The 19,092-nt window shown below is 31.4% G+C and overlaps 1 protein-coding gene and 1 long non-coding RNA gene across 2 annotated transcripts; both read left to right on the top strand.

The window, feature by feature from the left end:
• Positions 1-308: 308 nt before the first annotated feature.
• LOC134690988 (uncharacterized) lies at positions 309-5,470 on the top strand. Its single transcript, XR_010102072.1, has 3 exons — positions 309-532; positions 2,284-2,420; positions 5,170-5,470. It is a non-coding gene; the product is annotated as an uncharacterized LOC134690988 (long non-coding RNA).
• Positions 5,471-13,442: 7,972 nt separating this feature from the next.
• On the top strand, positions 13,443-18,635 carry LOC134689948 (transcription intermediary factor 1-beta-like). Its single transcript, XM_063549915.1, has 3 exons — positions 13,443-14,209; positions 14,989-15,057; positions 18,602-18,635. The coding sequence occupies exons 1-3, from the start codon at positions 13,443-13,445 to the stop codon at positions 18,633-18,635; spliced, it is 870 nt and encodes a 289-aa protein (XP_063405985.1).
• The last annotated feature ends 457 nt before the right edge of the window (positions 18,636-19,092 follow it).

Here is a 19,092-nt window from a genome sequence, read left to right as displayed (position 1 = left end):
TTTTCTTGCAATGATCTTAAGTAATATTTGAAAAAAAAACGCACATTTCTTTGTCATATGATTCATTATACAAGTTAACATTGTCACCTGGAATACGGCTATACAATTGATAAAGAGCAACAAAACGCATTTCATATTCCCTCAATATTCAAACTATTATCTTTTCAAAATAGACACGTGTACAAACAATTAAACTTTTATTAAAATATTTCAATTATTCCACTTTGCTTCATGCATGTCTCCCAAATATATCTTTTAATTTATTTAATTGTTTTCTTTACAAATTTTTGCATGAATGGTCGGCCTAGTTATCTAAAGTTAGGTTTACAGTACAGACCAAGAGCCAATTCACTGGAGACCTTCAGGAGGATCACAAGCACCATCTTTATCGATTTCTTTGCTAGATGTAAATAATTCTCCATCTGTACATTGAAGACCACATTAGCTTGGATATATATATGGGTTCATTAAGCTGGTTCTCGACTGACTACTACACTCATATTAATATGTATTTACATGCAGAGTATATATGGTAAGGAAAAATAACAAGTATTTGACAACGTAAATTAAGTAGAAAAATAAAAATTGGTTAAAAGGATTAGTATTTTTTTTTTTAACTTTCTGTTTCAGCGTCCTTATTATTCAAATTGTATACCAAAACGAATAGAAACTTAGATATACGAAACACTTATTTAGTTAGCAAACGTCTCAATTTAGAAGATGCGTTACAAAAAACTGGACAATTCACATTTTTTCTTTAAACAGGGACTACACATAAACATTTGAAACTGTATAGTGAGTTGCCAACAGTTGTCATTGTAAATGGTATGCATGTTTTAGATTTTATCGAAAGAAATTTATGTGTTACTGAAAAATTATTACACCAGGGTTTTCGATATCACAAACTAGGTAAAACATTTACTAAATTTTATCATCGGTATAAAGACATCATTCGTAAATATAGCTCAACATGCAGACTTCTAATACGTTCAGGTATTTCGCATCCAATTTGTTATGGAAATCTTCTTTATAAAGCACAAAGGTGTCAGTATTCACCTCAGAAACTTACAAAACCTTTGAATAAACTTATTAAGAAGGGATATAATTACGATACTGTTGTCAAGTCATTAAAGATTGCATATTTTGGCGTTAATATTGAGTCACTGATTAGGTCTTTGCATCGGAACTAAACACATTTATTCTACAGTTGTTGGCATGACACGGGTTATGTTCTTCTCATATATGTTATGATAGTATGATACTAAACCCCTAACGGGAAGGATTGTGCCTGATGTTCATATGATGAAATCATAATCTTTCAGTCAGTTTAATTGAAGTTTGGAGCTGGCATGTCATTTAACTGCTAGTAGTCTGTTGTTATTTATGTATTATTGTCATTTTGTTTATTTTCTTTGGTTACCGATTCTGACATCAGACTCGGACTTCTCTTGAACTGAATTTTAATGTGCGTATTTTTATGCGTTTACTTTTCTACATTGGTTAGAGGTATAGGGGAGGGTTGAGATCTCACAAACATGTTTAACCCCGCCGCATGTTTGCGCCTGTCCCAAGTCAGGAGCCTCTGGTCTTTGTTAGTCTTGTATTATTTTAATTTTAGTTTCTTGGGTACAATTTGGATATTAGTATGGCGTTCATTATCACTGTACTAGTATATATTAGTTTAAGGGCCAGCTGAAGGACGCCTATCGGTGCGGGAATTTCTCGCTACATTGAAGACCTGTTGGTGACCTTCTGCTGTTGTTTTTTTATTTGGTTGGGTTGTTGTCTCTTTGACACATTCCCCATTTCCATTCTCAATTGTATGGATTGATGTATCAATTGTTTACATAAGTAATTCAATACAATCAAATTTAAATCATCAAGCAAAGATAATAATTAAGATCAACTACATCACTTTTCAGTGTATTTCACATGATTCAATTAACAGTGTTCTGTACTATTTAGTTTCCAATGATTCAAAGACAAATCTGGAATGACACTCATTGTACAACTTTTGTGATCGCACAATTCTTATTGATCGATATAGACCAGTTAAGGACAGAGAAAGTTGACTTAAAAGTTCTGGGTTAAACATGTTTTTGAGATCTTCATCATGTACATATACTATTTTTATGATTAAAGAATTTGTAGTATATTAACATGATGAAGATCTCAAAAACATGTTTAACCCCGATGCATTTTTGCGCCCTTCCCAAGTCAGGAGATTCTGGCTTTTGTTTGTCTTGTATTATTTTTAATATTAGTTTCTTGTGTATATTTTAGAGTTCATGATGTCGTCCATTATCACTGAAATAGTATCTATATTTGTTAAGGGGCCAGTAGAAGGACGCCTCCGAGTGCGGGAGTTTTTCGCTGCATTGAAGAACTATTGGTGACCTTCTGCTGTTGTCTGTTCTATGGTAGGATTGTTGTCTCTTTGACACATTCTCAATTTCTAAATTTTTAAAACAGTTCTATAAAATGTTATATCAAGTTCCTATCATCTTTGACTGACAGATTTATATATGGGCAAGTTATGATATACACACACCATACAGATGGAGTTGTGAAGACATATCTGTATATTGATCTTTTAAGGTGAACTAAAACATTATTCTACATTATATTGTCATGCTGTTTAAAAAACTCAAGAAAAAAGATGCATTAATAAAGAAACTTTTTTCAAGGTAGCACTGCTAAACTATATTGCAAAAGTTCATGAATTGAAAGATTAAATCAACTACGGTCAAGATATACAATACAAATACCAGCTGGAATTATTCTATAAAGCTACATCAAATTTTCCTTAAATATGCTTCAGGCAACATATGCATGTACGTACTGGAGTGTTTTTATGTTTTTATTGCTCCCGCCTTGGTGACGGAGAAAGTAACACGGGCAACCCTTGTAAAATACCAATTGATTAAAAGCAAACATATTGAATCCATTCACTTGCTATATGGTATGGTTGTGTTTGTTCCTACTCATGAGTTTGTTTGGCAGTGTTTGTCGATTTTTGTTGTCTTTTTCTGTTGTATTTCAACATTTTTTTACGATACATTGTTCTGTCTAAACTTAAGGATCACAGTAAGTTTTCAATGTTGAATAATAAAGGCAACAGTAGTAACCCGATGTTGAAATATCAATTATCTATTAAAGAAAAAAACAAAGACTTGCATCAACGTAGAACAGGATTAAGACTGGTTGTACTGACATGGATGTGAAGTTAGCAGCTGGTTCGTTATTCGATATACGATATTCAATATCCATCCAGCTGCTAGCAGTCGGTTCGATATTCAAATTTGGTTGAAAATCATAAAAAATATAATATTTGCTAACATTGAAAGCATGGTTTGCATTGCTGAAAGGAGCGAAAATATACGTAGGAATGTTGTCTTAAACTCTCCTTGTCCTCGAATATAAACCCTCACCAATGTAAGTTGCATATTTGTCTTTATATATATATTATAGAATTTTGTCAATAAAACGACATCAAATTTTATATCTATTATTTCTGGAAACAAAAACAAAAAAACGATAACTCTAGAAAAATTTTACATTACAAATAAAAATATATATGGAAGGCAAAAAAAAAACCAATATATAGTGAAAACCTACTTGATCCCGCTTAAGTGACGGTGAGAACCCCTATTATCTCAATGTCCATAACATTCGAAGAATTCATAGACTCTGTATATATAAAGATTGTATCAAAAGGATTTCCCAGAATAATGTCATCTTCGAAGTCTACGGAAGTCTTTGATTGTCACTTTTCAGTTAAAAATGTCAAAATTTCAGGACAAAGGGTATAGGGCAATGGTAAGAGCCCAAATGATTCTTAATCTGCATTATATTAAGCAGAAAGTTAGTTAATATGTAGATACAAACGTGACGAAAAGGAATTTGGATACACTTCCTGTCTTCTATATTTACGGAGGGCCCAAAGTGCCAGTTGGATATTCAAAATAAAGAGCGAAAACCTACCTGAGACCTCATAAGTGACGGTGTGACCCCCTATTATCTCAATGTCCATACAATTAGACTAAAGGAATTTGGGTACACTTGCAAATTCCTTTTAGCCATGTTTGTATCTACCTATTAACGAAAAGTCTACAAAGTATTAGACAGATTGAAAGATCAGGGGACTCTCAGCAACGCCCGGTGCCCTTTGTCCTAAAATTTTCACAATTTTAGCTGGAAAATGACAATATAAGCCCTCCATAGATATCGAAGATGACATTATTCTGGGAAATCCTTTATATATATTTACTTGAATTTATATTTTCCATAAATATTTCTATTTGTATGTTTAGATGGTTATAGAGTTATATCGATTTTTTCTTTTTGTTTTCAGAAATATCATATATAAAAGTACATCTTTGAAGTCGATTTATTCATTGATAAAAATCTATATTACATAAAGACAAATACATGTATGTAAACTTAGAAAAGGGTTTATATTCGAGGACCACGATAATTTACGACAGCTTAAAGTGCCTACGTATCTTATCAGTCCCCTTAACTATGAAAATCATGCTTTTAATGTTATCAAGTATTTGGTTTTTTTTTCAAAAAAATGTGGAATATTGAACCGACTGCTAGCAGCTGGTTGAATATTGACTATGGAATATCGAATAACCAACCGGCTGCTAACTTCACGACAATGTACACAATGTACACAGCTTTTGCTCTGTATTCATCACTCGACATGCAAATACACATAATGTTTAAAACAGGGTGACTTGTATCTAGACCTATCGAACAGTAATGTTTTAAAATATATAGCTATTATGAACCAAAAACAGAAATCTGAGCATGTGGCTTTTTATTAGATTAACATGTTTTAATGATAAACTGGACTGCTGCTGATACCATTGCAAAATACTTCATATGTATGCTTTCTCAACAAATGTACAACGCATTGTTATGTTAATTAGTATGCGTTTCTGTTTACATTTGTTCAACTAAGGTGATAGCAGAATAAAATGACATATAAAATGACATATAAACAAATAAATACAAATGTAAGACAGTATAACATATCAAATGTTGAATTACGTAAGATATATATGCTCTTTTGTGATTTTTTTTCATTTAATGATGGGAGGATCGCAAATAGCAAACATGATCTGCAAATATATTTAAAATATGGTCTCAATTGTTTTACAGGAGTTACCGCATATACCGTTCCGGAGCTAAATACCATTGTTCGATCAGTTGGTTGTAAAAGTTATTGAAACAACAATACACAAAGATAAAACAAAACAGCGCATGCGGCAACAAGGCCAGATCTTCAAATACGTACTGTGATGTATTATGTCGACAGAATATTTTTGGAATTATTGTCTTCAATATAGGGACACTTTTATTAAACAAATATATTTATGATTGAACTAAACCAAACCTTGCTAACAACCTCTGTATGTTCAAAGATTGCTACAAGTGCTGCTAATGATTTCAATGTTCGATGTGTTTGCTATGCAACTGATTTAGACCCCTATGAGACAGATTTTACTGTTTAAATGTTTATATTTAGGACATTTTAAGAAACCAAACGATAGCTAACAGGGTTATCACGGCTATCATTAGTTGCGTAGATGCAACAGTATTACGAATTTACCCTTGAATAATAAAATATTCTATGCGTATCGGGACGTAAATGAAATACAATACGGTATTGGCAGTGTTCTATGCAGGAGTTGTAAGTTATTTTGTTATGTTCTGCAATGACAGATGATTTACTATGACACCTATAATTAGTGAAGTGGCATCGATGTTATGTGATTTATTTAGAACTCAAAGGAAGTTCCTTCTATTAAGGCAGTCGATTCACAAATATTTATACCACTATGCAATATGAAAAGTTGTAAGCCTTTTAAACAAATAATCTACTATGCATTTATATACATTTGGATACTAAGCCCGATAACTATGCATGCTACATGTACTAACTAAAGAATTGACGTTTCTCATTGACAACATAATTGTAAAAACAGAAGTTTCAAACTCGGCGGCTATTGACATTCCTATGAAACCAACATCTTTTGTCCAACCTTTTATTACTTTCATATGACTTGGTTTCTTTCATACAGCTTCCTCTATCTCATAAAAAATATTAACCTCGATGTTGACCTCAATTTTATAATCTATGACAAACGATACGAATCAAATTTTGAAATTTATATAAGGACCGACATAAGAAACGCAACACTAGATTTTATGTTTGTTTTTATTTTCTAATATGCATGTTATAAACACATGTATGGACAAAAAATCCATGCATTACTTCTTGTTTGAACGTTAAATTTATAACGTTCGTTTTATTGTAAAAACATGTAGTATGTACTGTAACCCTTGTTTTCCCATTATCGGCGTCAAAAGCAATTAACGCCTGTAACAAAAAAAAAACTATAGTCAAAAAGTTCAATACATTTGGTTGGGTGTGTTTTAATTTCTTTGTTATATCTTCTGATTTCTTACAGTGTGATAATGCAGTGTGCTTTAGAGAATCTAAATTGGTTTTGAAGTCGATTCTTTGGCATTTCAGTTAATGGGAATAGTTGAAGGGATAAAACTATCTACCATGTTATTTGGCGAATTTGATTAGAAGTTGACGTTGCAAACATAAACATGCCTCGCAAATGAAGTTGCGTTATCGAATTAAATTCTATTGACATTGCGTTGTCACTAAATATTGAACTGGTCATAGATGGTCAACAAATTTTGCCTGCCTGTATCAATATCGGAAGGACATAAAGACGGCTTTATGAAGTGATATTGTCTGAATGCAGCATGTTTACGTTTTTCTCCCTGCAATATTATAAAGGGCTTATTCAAATCTGTATTGCTCAGACTTGGGCAGATTGAAGAATTGTTTCACGATAAATACACTTAAAGATAAAATCTATGGGTTTCACATTTCGCTGTTAAGTCTACGTTCTATGTTCAACAGTCTCAAGTAAGTCAGATACTGATTTTTCTAAACAGAAAATATGATAAGCATAAAAAATAGTTATATGAGGACCAATCATGATTTGGAAAAAATAAATAAACACAACGTATCTTGACTCAGTATGTGTTCCCAACCTTGGCAGCAGTTTACCATCTTCATCCACGTATGGACAAATGATTTCCAATTCAAACGATATTTAAGAGCGTGCAGCTGCTACTTCGAGTCTGTTAATATCATGGTTTTATTAGCAAAACATAAACGAATCAGGCAGTTGTGACGGAAGTCCAGTTCTGTCTTATTAAAGGTTAAAGAGTGTATACTAAATATACTAGGTACGATATCTTTTTTATCACCGTCGTTGTCGATCTAACACCAACCTCAAAATGTTGTTAGATTAATTTAATTAGTAGGATTTATTTTCAATGGAAGACAACTATTTTGCATGTCTGCATTTGTTTTCCTGCAAGACCAACGATATTGACATTTGTTCTCAACTCAATCGGTTTATTGATCACGTATGATTTTCTTTAAGTTTTAATTGACGTTTTAAAAATTTACGTTGGAGTTCGGTATTCATTACATGTATACTGTTTCATTTGCAGACATGGAATATCATTTATTGTGTCAGAACTAGAGAAAAACTGTTAGCAAACCTTGTACTTTACAAAGTAAATGGATTTTCCATGCCAGTAATACAGACCACAGCTGTACCTTAGCTATATTTGTCAAAACCTTGCGAACGGTGAGACGCCAATACTAGTTATCTTCGTAGTTTATTTGTCCCCTTTATCGTTTTTTTTTTAATTTCGCTGTCACTAATGAGGTGTGTTTTAGATGAACAGCGGGTACGGCATACCAACCCCTAATTCTGGTGTCTATCACGAATTTAGATGTTCATAATTAAATATTAACTGAGACAAACCTCGATTACTGCAAACTACTTAGGATTTTCGAACCCCGAAATAGAGCCAGAGCTATATTTAATTATTCATTCTACCTGTTTTTCTTTTCAATGTATACAACGAATGGAAGATTCTCCCAATATATTTAAAACAAATAAATAACATTTACACATTAAACTTATTTTTTTTGTAGATTGCAGTATAAAGACAATGATAGTACATTGACTTGATATATTAACGATATAAGGAGTCGACCTGAAATGGGGAAATAAGCGGCAGAGCCTCGCATTTTCTCGTTTCTAAACCTAATCTTTTTATCTTTGGAATGCCAAGTAGATGCACTATTATTGTCTATTTTTGGGAAAGAAAAAAAAACATCTTTAAAAACTTTGGTTCATCAATGCTTTTTTAAAATTCGTTCTTTATTTGTCATTTAACATGTTTTGAATTCAGCGTTACTGACGAGTTATTTGTAGATTAATCCTTGTTTCTATAATGAGTTAATTAACAACCACTGAATCGATGAAACTACGAATAAAAATATCTTCCGAAAGGCATATCGGCCCAGTAGTCCACACTTCTGTGTTTACTGAAGTTATCATTAATGTTTGTAGACCGAACAGCCCTTTTCACTCATTAAACATGTTAAATAGGAATAACAGAAAGACGTACTGATGGAACTAGTATAAAGAAAGAAAAAATATTTGAAAACTAACAGTAAAATAATATCTAGCCAAGCCCATTGTTAGTTTTATGATAAAACTAGGTTCAACCAATCATTTTTTTCTCAAAACGCATGTACAAATCAAAAATACAGTACTTGAAGTTGTTAGAAAATAGTCTGTTACAATGTTTTTTGGCGTTTGTATTTGTGTAAGTTCTGTGTTTCTTTTGTTCCGTTTTTTTCCCATTGACAGTTGATATGTTTCCCTCGGCTTTGGTTTATGACATGGATTTGTTTTCGCTTAATCCATAAAAGACTATTGAACAGCGGTAATGTTTTGTTGTCTTCATTCATATGAATTCTTATTATCAAAATCAATATAATAAATATTGTGGCTTATACATGTAAGTCAATGAGAAAAACAAGTATACACAACAACAAAAGAGAGACACATGTTTTTCTACCCGAGATGCATTTTTGGTAAAATCGCGTTGAGGTGTGAATTTCGAATTTTTTTTTTTTTCTTTTCACAGAAACGCTAGTTATGAATTTCCAAATGACGACATCATACAAAGATTTGTATCAGATGACAGATTGAAGTATCAGCTTTTATTTGACATCAAACTTTAATTAAATATGAACATTTAAATTGGGTGAATCTGACGATTTTTAAAATAATGTTACATTTTATTTAATCTTACCGTCTGCCAAAGTATATTACATTTCGTATATATATATCACCAATAGTAAACTTTCATAAAAAAAATAGTCGAACAACCAAAAAAAAAATACTTAAGAAGTTTTCATATATTTAAGATTGATAGAACATACAAAGCTTTTACAATCCTTTTTATTATTTATTATACGCATCACATAGAAATGTTCACCTCTAAAAATCATTGAACGCTTTCTTTTCTTATTTTCCCAATTCACATGAAATGTTGGGTTTTTCACATTGAATTTAATATGCATTTTCTTAAGTTTTGTAAATAAGAATACAGATTTGTATCAATAGTTGTGTCTATGTGGCTGAATAAGTACAAAGGCTAAGATTATATAATTTTTGGGGTGCTTTTTTCTTGTATTACAAAAAAAATAATTTTGAACCACATTGGAACCCTATGAGAAAAATTCGGAAAAGTATTGTCATTGAAGGAGAACAAGCAAAGTAGCTTAGGTCATGTTATTAAGCCTTTACTTGTACATAAAGACATTTTGATGCATTTGAATAAGGGGAAAAAAACATGCGTGTAATGTTGAATCGTCTTTCGTTAAAACACGCTACATGGCATTACCATGACTGGTAAACATATCTATTCTGGAGACAAAAGTCATACAACAAGCTAAGCAATTAAGGCATATCGAGTCATGTGAGCGTGCCGATATTGTTTTAAATGACGAACACCATTAAGCAGGCCATCCAGTGGACAAACGGCTTCAACATTCAGCATGCATTGTAACATTGCTAACATTGCTAGTTGTATTTATTTACAGATCTTTCATGTTATGAAAAAATTGTTAAAAGCTTTGTACAAAAATGTATGATCGTTTGAAATTTCTTATTATTTCTATCTTTACAATGTATTCCAACCTCTCAGATACATATTTTGCCTGGTTAGTAGATGACAATCTTTTTCATATGGATAATGATTACAATGCACTCTCATGTGATACTGAACGAAAATGTATATTTAAGCTGAGTGTGTGATATAACTTATTTAAAAATCAGATACGCATATTGATGTATAGTGCTAGTGTCTTATAATCATACCTAGCCACCTCTTTTGAAGCGTAATATTTCTGTATATCGTGTTTGTTTGTAGTAAACATATTTATCTGGCTTTCAAGTCTGCTATACATTCCATTGTTTATAGATATAAGAAGATGCAGTATGAGTTCGATTGAGACATCTTTCCATCCAGGTCATAATTTGTAAAAGTTAACCATTATAGGTCAAAGTACGGTCTTCAAGTTAAGAAGGAGCATTGGCTCACACAGACTACTTTGTTATACAAAGCTCCACAAATGACTAGTTTATAACCATTGCAACCGTCTAAGCTATATAAAGAACCGAAACGAGAAACGAGATGAACCACTCCAATAAACGACAACCATGTCTGTTTTTGTTTAATAAAAAAAGGTGGACGCATTGATTCAATGTGCGCTTGCTCTAGTACTGGTATTTATAAAAATAAAGGCAAACTTCGTATACATGTACTGTAGTGTTATGAATATGTAGACTAATTTTTATAGTTGTAAAATCCTTTAAGATTTAAATAATCAGCCTAGAATTTCTTCATTTTTGTTCATTACATCAAGGACCGGGTGTTAACTTTACGGTCAATATTAATTCACTGTTTTTATGGCTTTTTAACAAATCTTTCCCAAAAATATCTTCTGTAATATTTCTTTAGTGGTGACTTCATTATGCGAAATTCTAAATTTTATCAACTGAAATGCAAGAATATATAATCATGTTCAATTTATCATATACAAAAAAATTAGTTTATAGTACTGCTTGTATATTCAAGCGTTGAACATGCATCTGATTACTATGTGGTATAGGTTTTGTTTAATTTTAAGACTGCATGGTTTCTTATAGTTGTTTACTACAACGTTGTTTTTTTTTGCTTTCTGGTAGATAGTGGTCTCATTGTTAACACACAACATCTTTGTACTGATGTTTATCAAGAACCTATTTTAAATATGCATTGAAATTTTAAAGTTACTCCATTTAACCAGGCAACACGCAAAAATGCTTACAGCTGTTCTTTAACGCAAAAACACGTCGGTGTTATCGTCTGCATTTCGACCGGATGTGCCTGCGTAATTATACATCCTGATCGGCATAATAGACGACCCACTTTACAATCGGACGTGGACACGTATTTTGGATAACCTACATGAAATTAAAAATCTTAAGTCAGACAGCCCTCGTAAGTCTACATGCAAAATGACGCCCAGGAACTTGAGAGAAAGACACATACTATACTTAAAATACTAATAATGATCTTACGAAAGATCCTAAATAAAGCGCCCTCTCGATCGACATCAATAACATTTGTTGACAAAGAAATCATAAATCAATGCACATTTGCCATGTTCATCGACGTTTCAATAAATATTGTGTCTACACAGTGTTATTAGTAGCTTTTATTACCAAAAGTGTTAACCCTCTTTGATGGTAGGATATTTTATAGAATGTTATTTGAATATACATTTGATATTTCTACCGATTTAGAAATCATTCATTATCATGATTTTTTTTAATATATAATCTTATCGTATGAAATAATCGTTTGGTGAAAAGTATGCAGATACTACAAAATGTTTATAATTCAATCAAGTACAACGTTCATATTTAAATACGTTATAGATAATGCATATTTTAAGGTTTTTCTTGTAGTAGAACACCCCGAGGTGTGTTCTACGACAAGAAAAACCTTAAAATATGCATTATCTGACTTATATACCGTAAAAAAAATCTTATTTTGTATAAAGATTTGCAAAATTTAGTATCCTATTTTACCGACAAGACTAAAGTTGGATATTCCTTTCTAATGCATTCATGTTTTAATACGCCCTACGGCTAATTTAGAATGTGAAATAAAACTCACTAATGAATCTAGATATAAACCTTTTAAAAAATATTATCCATACACAAAAAAAATATTACTGTAACTGCATGAAGTAAGACACAAATGTGTTGTTACCATCCGATAACGGTGTATGACAAATACAAGACACATTGTAAGTAATTTATTGTACCACTTAGTTTATGGAAAAGGGGGAGGGGTATGGCTTTTTTTTCTATTTGTAATGTCATTTCGATCGCGGAAAAGTGGTATTTTTTTTAACAATTTTAATTGAACCGAATGAAAAATTCAGAAAAATTATTTTTTGAAAAGCAATACGTTTATTAACAGATAATCAGGATATAATTATATACCCCCGCACCCGACCCTTTTCTGAGTTACGTTAATGTTATTCAATAGAATATAAGATTATCTCATAAGTTGATCATTTGATAGAGTAAAAGGTATACATACATTTTAGAAAGTTAAGAACTGACACGAAGACGAATATAAATACATGTAGGTCACAGTATAATTTCCTATTCAGCGTTTATCGTCCTGAACATGCATAAAATATTTGCCACTGGACGTTAAGCAAGCAACCAAAAATCAATCAACCTATTCAGTGTGACTCAATAAGATTTTCAAAATCTAACACATGAATTTGTTAAATCTGGCTTTTTATTTATGAAAGTCTCTATTAAAATTCATCTCACATATATGATAATTTTTCTTTATTGTAGCGATAAATAACAAAACTTCACGTTATTTGTTTCTAAAATTAAAATGCGGGCAATGAAGGTTTCTTTTACATCTATCATCGATTGAACTTTAAAAAATAAATTTCCAAACCAGCAACAAAAAACCATCAGACGAATACAATTTTTAAGTAAATTATAGATAACATTTTTATCAAGGACAATAATGACCTCACACAGGTCATTATTTTATGCCTTTGAGCATATTTCATTGAAACATGGTATCGTCTGGGTTGATTCTGAAAAAGAATGATATGTCGTTCTGAAAGAAAATAACTCCATATAGGTATATAAGTAGTTAGGTAAATAACATGTGATATCCTGTAAAAACAAACTAAAGGTATTTAAACGTTAATATATAAGATTACTTATATTACACGTTCAATATAAAATGTCAGTTAGAATAATACATGTATTGATTGTTAACTAAGCGTTCACTTGAGCATAACGCAACACACATTGGTTGAATTGTTCAAATACAATCTTGTCAATGATTTATATACTATCTATTTTACTTGATTTAAAATTAGAATTCATTAGCATGTACTACAATAACCTGACGTCATAACTGTGATTTTGATCGAATTTAAAATGGCTCAAGCTGCGTCTAAAACATGTGAGGTTTGTGTGAGCGCTCCTGGATCACACTATTGCATAGACTGTGAAGAATACTATTGTGGAAATTGTAAGTTGCTACACAATAGACAGAAGTTATCGAAAAACCACCAGTTTCAAAAAGCTTTCGAACTTATCACTGAAGGTAAATCTAAATGTAATGAACACAAAGAAGAATTGACTTTAAATTGTAACATATGTAATGCACAGATATGCACACGTTGTGTGACAGGAAAACACAATGGGCATACGTTTTCCCAGATTGTCGATGTCATCGTTCAACTACAAGGGGAAAACGAAACGAAAATTCATGCCACAACAAATGAAGCAAATCAAAATATACAGAACATTGAGGATAGTTTGATATCGTTTGATAATTCTGTTGAGTCTGTTATAAAAGCCATCAACGACGAAGGCGGTAAGATTAAAAGTATGGTTGATAAAACCGTAGCTCAGATGATTACTTTAGTGAAAGAACAATCCAAGAAGGAGAAAGACAAGCTGATGAATATGTTAGCTAATGCTCAATCCGAGCTTGTAGCCGTACATACACTAGACAGAAAGAGAACAGAACTAGCTAAGACACGACAAGATGGAAATTTGGTACAAAAGATCAATAATCTGAAAGAAGAAATTGACAAACTACACATAAATTCTCTTCCAAAGTTTCCCAAAATATCCTTTAGTCGTAAATCTGTAGCTGAAGATGACATCAGACAAATGATAGGGACATATAATATTAGGTAAATATAACAATATGCTATGTCTTTTAAATTGATACAGTTTGCATCATAAACCTTGCAAAACTTTAAAATATTGAGTGAAATTATTTTTAAAGTTCATATATAGCAATAAATGATTGACAAATACACATACCACAACTTAAGATTGAAAGCTTGAAACATACCTACTCTTTTTAAATATATCTCCAAAATACCCGTTCTTTTTTATAAATAACATAAACTATATCGGTAACTACTGACGTAGACAGTGTTTTCAAATTAATGAAGCGCTTTAAGTAACGGAATAACACCGTCCACAAGTAATGAAAAAATTGCTCATGCAGTTATACAAAACATATGATAAGCACTGCATTGATCATATTGATAACACAATTAATCATAACAGTATATGCATTGATAATACAAGTAATCACTTTACATTGAGTAATAGAAAAAAAATATTATCTACAAAAGAGTTAACATCATTATCAAATATTGAAGAAATTTCAAATATCCAAATGTACATTTTATATAATGTGAGCATACTGTTAAATGATAAGACATATTATGAAACTATAATAGTTTCGTATTTCATTATACTTTATACTTTCTTGAAAAATGACAACAATAGTTTTGTACATTAGTGTGTTCACCTGTACTTTTATCCTTAGTATCAAAAAGTTTATAAAAAAAAACCCAGATTTTTACATAATACTTTTACATAGAATTAAATAATTTCAAAATGAATCATTTATCTAAACATTTATAAAAAACATAAAGAAATCAAATCTTTTTGATAGCAATTGTGCACCAGTCCTTGGAAAAAAGGAGCAACGCCATGGGTATTTTTACAAATGTTCTGATTGTGGGTAAGTTCGTAGAATCAGCTCATCCTTTATATTATTAATCATAAAAAATAAATGCATACAACATAACAAGATACAACTATTCATTCAAGTAACAAATGATTGAAATGAACTAAACATGCACAATCTACAACTTAGTATAGTGTAATATGTACCTACTTTTATATACCTTTGTTCGAAGTAGTGTTGTTCAAGTAAATACATCAATCAAGTGTTTAACTGGCAATAGTTTTAAAACCAACTGATTTTTAAAGTTCTGTCTCATAATTGTACTGTAACACAACTGTCCCAGGTAAGAAAGAGGGTTAGGGTTCCGCGAACGTATTTAACATCGCCACAATCTGTATGTACGTGTCTGTCCCAAGTCAGGAGCCTGTTATTTAGTAGTTGCAGTTTGTAGGTATGTTACATATTGAATTTTCGTTCATTTATTTCTATAATAATTAGGCCGTTGACTTTCATGCATTTGTGGTGTCGGGACCTTTTATAGATGACTATGCGTTGTGTTTGGTCGTTGTTCAATGCCGTTTTGGTGACCAATAGCTGTTCATTTCTGTTTCATTTGGTCATTGGCATACACACCGCATCTGCTTTTGAATATTCGTTTTTCAAGACAATTTCTGGTTTGTATTTTAACTGTTCAGCAGGTTTTAAAGAGGTTTAGCTACAAGATTTCATTTAGTTGAAAATTGTGTATTAATCCAGAAAAAAGATTATTGTGTAAAATTTTCTGAAAGACTGATATTCACGTTTTATTTTTTCACTCTAGAAATGAATTTGCTAGTCAAATTATTGTAGTAAACACTACTTCAAAATATACCCAGTATAAGCCACCACACAGAAACAAAAAGATGCACGTCAGTCTTTTTTTCTTTTGGAAAGGGGGGAAGGAGAAGTGTCGTCAAGTTCGTTACTTATTCATTATTCATTCGTTACTCATTCATTATTTATTTGTTATTATTTTTTTTTTTCCTTATTGTTACTTATTCTTTTTTCCTTCTTCGTTACATATTCGTTACATGTTTATTAGTTATATTCGTTACCAATTTGTTACATATTTGTTATTACTTATTTGTTGCCTATCTCGTGTTCATTGCTTATTAGAATTCACTATGTGTCCCATTTTTTGTACGTTACTGCCATATCGTTGGTAACAGTTCTTGGTTTAAAGAGATTAAATGAACTTTAAGAACAATTGTATCCGTTGCAATGCTCGACTGGTGCCTTTTAAATTATTGTTTCCTTATTTGCTTGTATCACGTGTTATATGTTGCACATTTAAAAAACAATATTTTCAATTTTAATCTTGTCTCTGGTGTTATAACATTATTAATTTCACTTGACCTGACGGTGTTTAACCGATTTGCTTATTTTAGACCAGTCCATCTAACAATAGGTGTGTCGGGATAAACTCATCAATGAAATATCCAGTTATTCGTCCCATATCATACACTCAGTTCAATTGTATATCCGTTTTGTGACACTGATAGGTGATTATAAATCAATTATAATTTTAACGGCTATCATACTTATCAGACACATCTTCAAATAGACTGTCCTTGTCCAAATTAAAACGTAATCTCTGCCCAATCATTTGAAATATTGGTTATAGCTTATGTCTCTTAGAGATTAAATAACCCTTTGGCGATAAAACACATGTTTCAGCGCTGAAACGATGCTCTGTTACTTATTCGTTCTTTATTCGCTTCAAATCCATGAATTATACGTTGGACCTTCATAAAATATCCTCAATTGTATTCTTGTCTATAGTGTTTGATATCATATCTCAGAGGTTAAATTACCATATAAGCGCGTATGGACCCTTTTCAGTGATCGACTGATGCCCTGTTACTTTTTCGTTTCTAAATCATTTAAAATACGTGTATCTTGTCTTTGGTGTTTTTTTGGTTCTATGAGGTTAAATAACCCTATTATCGCGTATGAAACCTTTTCAGAGATCGATCGAGACCTTGTTACTTATTTGTTTCTAATTTCTTATAACACGTGTATTATATGTTAACGTTTAACAAAATTCCTCAATTGTATTCTTGTCTTTGGTGTTTGCTATTAATTATCAGAGGTAAAATAACGTAAATAGCGCGTAAGGACTTTTTTCAGCGATCGCCTAATACCATGTTACTTACATTGACTAAATATAAAGGCTACTTTGAATTGCTCAAATAAGAACAAAATAAACATTTAATTTATTTATGTACAAAAAGAAAAGTAACATACATGAAGATTTGAAATGCTGCACTATTTGAAAAAGAATTAATTTCAGAATGGTAAATACATTGGGCCGTAAATTCGTTGACCGCAGTAGATTTTCCGCACTTCATTCTAAAAATGTGTGCACGGTCATGCTTTTATGACCCAATGAGATTACAAAAAGAAGCATTAAATACTTATTATTACAATTGGTTAATAGCTAGGATCATGGAAACACGATTTCTATCAAGCTTTTATTTTATTTACCTGTGGGACCTCGTGCCATTATGAAAGTTAAATCAAATTGTGTAATGAATGTCAACTTCAGAGTGGGCTTAACATTGCTGTTAGCCAATCAAAATAACGTAAAATCATGAAAGATACATGCAATGTTATTATTTTGAAATACAGATAACGTGGACGTTGTATACTTTAATCATGTTAATTACTACACCAAATTCAGTATCGACGTTGTGATGATTGAAAATCTAGATTTAAAACAAGTTGCAATGACAAGGTGATGATTCTTAATTTCAAAGACAGAATATCGAAGAAACGTCTCTGACCATTTTTTATAATTGTCAATCTTCTAGGGCATTACCTGCTGCAGCCGTTTGTTTATGGTAATTTACATACGGTCTGACAAACATGTCAGAATTTCCTAACCAAAATAAATAAACATGGAACTATAAACTATCTGCAAATTAGATAATAGACGTATTGGCCTTATTTGTTTTGATACATTTCAAACATATTCCTCTTCAAGTATTTAATAGTGAATACAACCTAAGCTGTCAATTTTTCTGGAAGATTGGTAGTAAAAAAGTGAGTCGGACATTAAACATTTATGAAATATTAATTATGTTTTATTTTGCAAACCCTCAGACATAATTGATTGTAGTATAAAATTGAGAATGGAAACGGGGAATGTGTCAATGAGACAACAACCCGACCATAGAACAGAGAACAGCCGAAGGTCATCAATGCAGCGATAAACTCCCGCATCTGAAGGCATCCTTCAACTGACCCCTACACAAATCTATATACTAGTTCAGTGATAATGGACGTCATATCAAACTCCGAATTATACACAAGAAACTAAAATTAAAAATAAAACAAGACTAACAAAGCAAGAGGCCTCTCACTACAGACAAACCACGTATATCTATGCATATAATTCAATAAGGATTTAGACAGTATTAAAGAAAAATACACAAACAAAAAAACAACGATGATCAGAAATAGAGTATTTTACAGATTTTAAATTTTTGATTTTCCCCCTGAATATATCGTTCAGGTTTAAGTATAAATCCATTAATTGTATAACTTATCGTTTAAGGCGTGAGAAAATTATACCAGTCGGAGACATGTAAGTATTTTGATATTTACTTGCATATATGAATATAAAAGTAAACTCCATTTTGCTTAAAACAAAATGCAAAACAGTTAATTGTGTCTATTTTTTTTATTAGCCTCACTTTTAAGTGTGTATCTTAATAGTTAAACAGTTCCTTGCCGCTGTTAGTTTTTATGTTGTTCTGTTTTTATTTAGTTATTCCTACATACTGCATAAGATGTATGTTTTATTATAATATTTTATTGATTGGCTAACTGCATATCACCTGTTATTCTTTAAGCAATTGCATCACTCAATAAAATGCAATTCCTACATACACTAACTGCGTTTACAAATACAAACAAAATGAAAGACGATCCACGTTTTGATGACTTAGATAATTTTCATGAAATATACAATTTTTAACATATGCTGCTCTGCATAAATGTGTTAATGTCAAGTCTATCAAAGTTTTGGCACCATACACAGTGACA

Source organism: Mytilus trossulus, chromosome 11 (genome assembly GCF_036588685.1).
Source record: "Mytilus trossulus isolate FHL-02 chromosome 11, PNRI_Mtr1.1.1.hap1, whole genome shotgun sequence".
Classification (NCBI taxonomy): Eukaryota; Metazoa; Mollusca; class Bivalvia; order Mytilida; family Mytilidae; genus Mytilus; species Mytilus trossulus.
This window is presented reverse-complemented; position numbering and strand designations above follow the sequence as displayed.

What these genes read in the sequence shown, in the direction of transcription:
- LOC134689948 (XM_063549915.1), top strand. Translation starts at nt 13,443, where the DNA reads ATGGCTCAAGCTGCGTCTAAAACATGTGAGGTTTGTGTGAGCGCTCCT. An exon ending in ATAGGGACATATAATATTAG is followed by an intron (nt 14,210 to 14,988) that starts GTAAATATAACA and finishes TCTTTTTGATAG; the next exon opens with CAATTGTGCACCAGTCCTTG. An exon ending in TACAAATGTTCTGATTGTGG is followed by an intron (nt 15,058 to 18,601) that starts GTAAGTTCGTAG and finishes TTATCGTTTAAG; the next exon opens with GCGTGAGAAAATTATACCAG.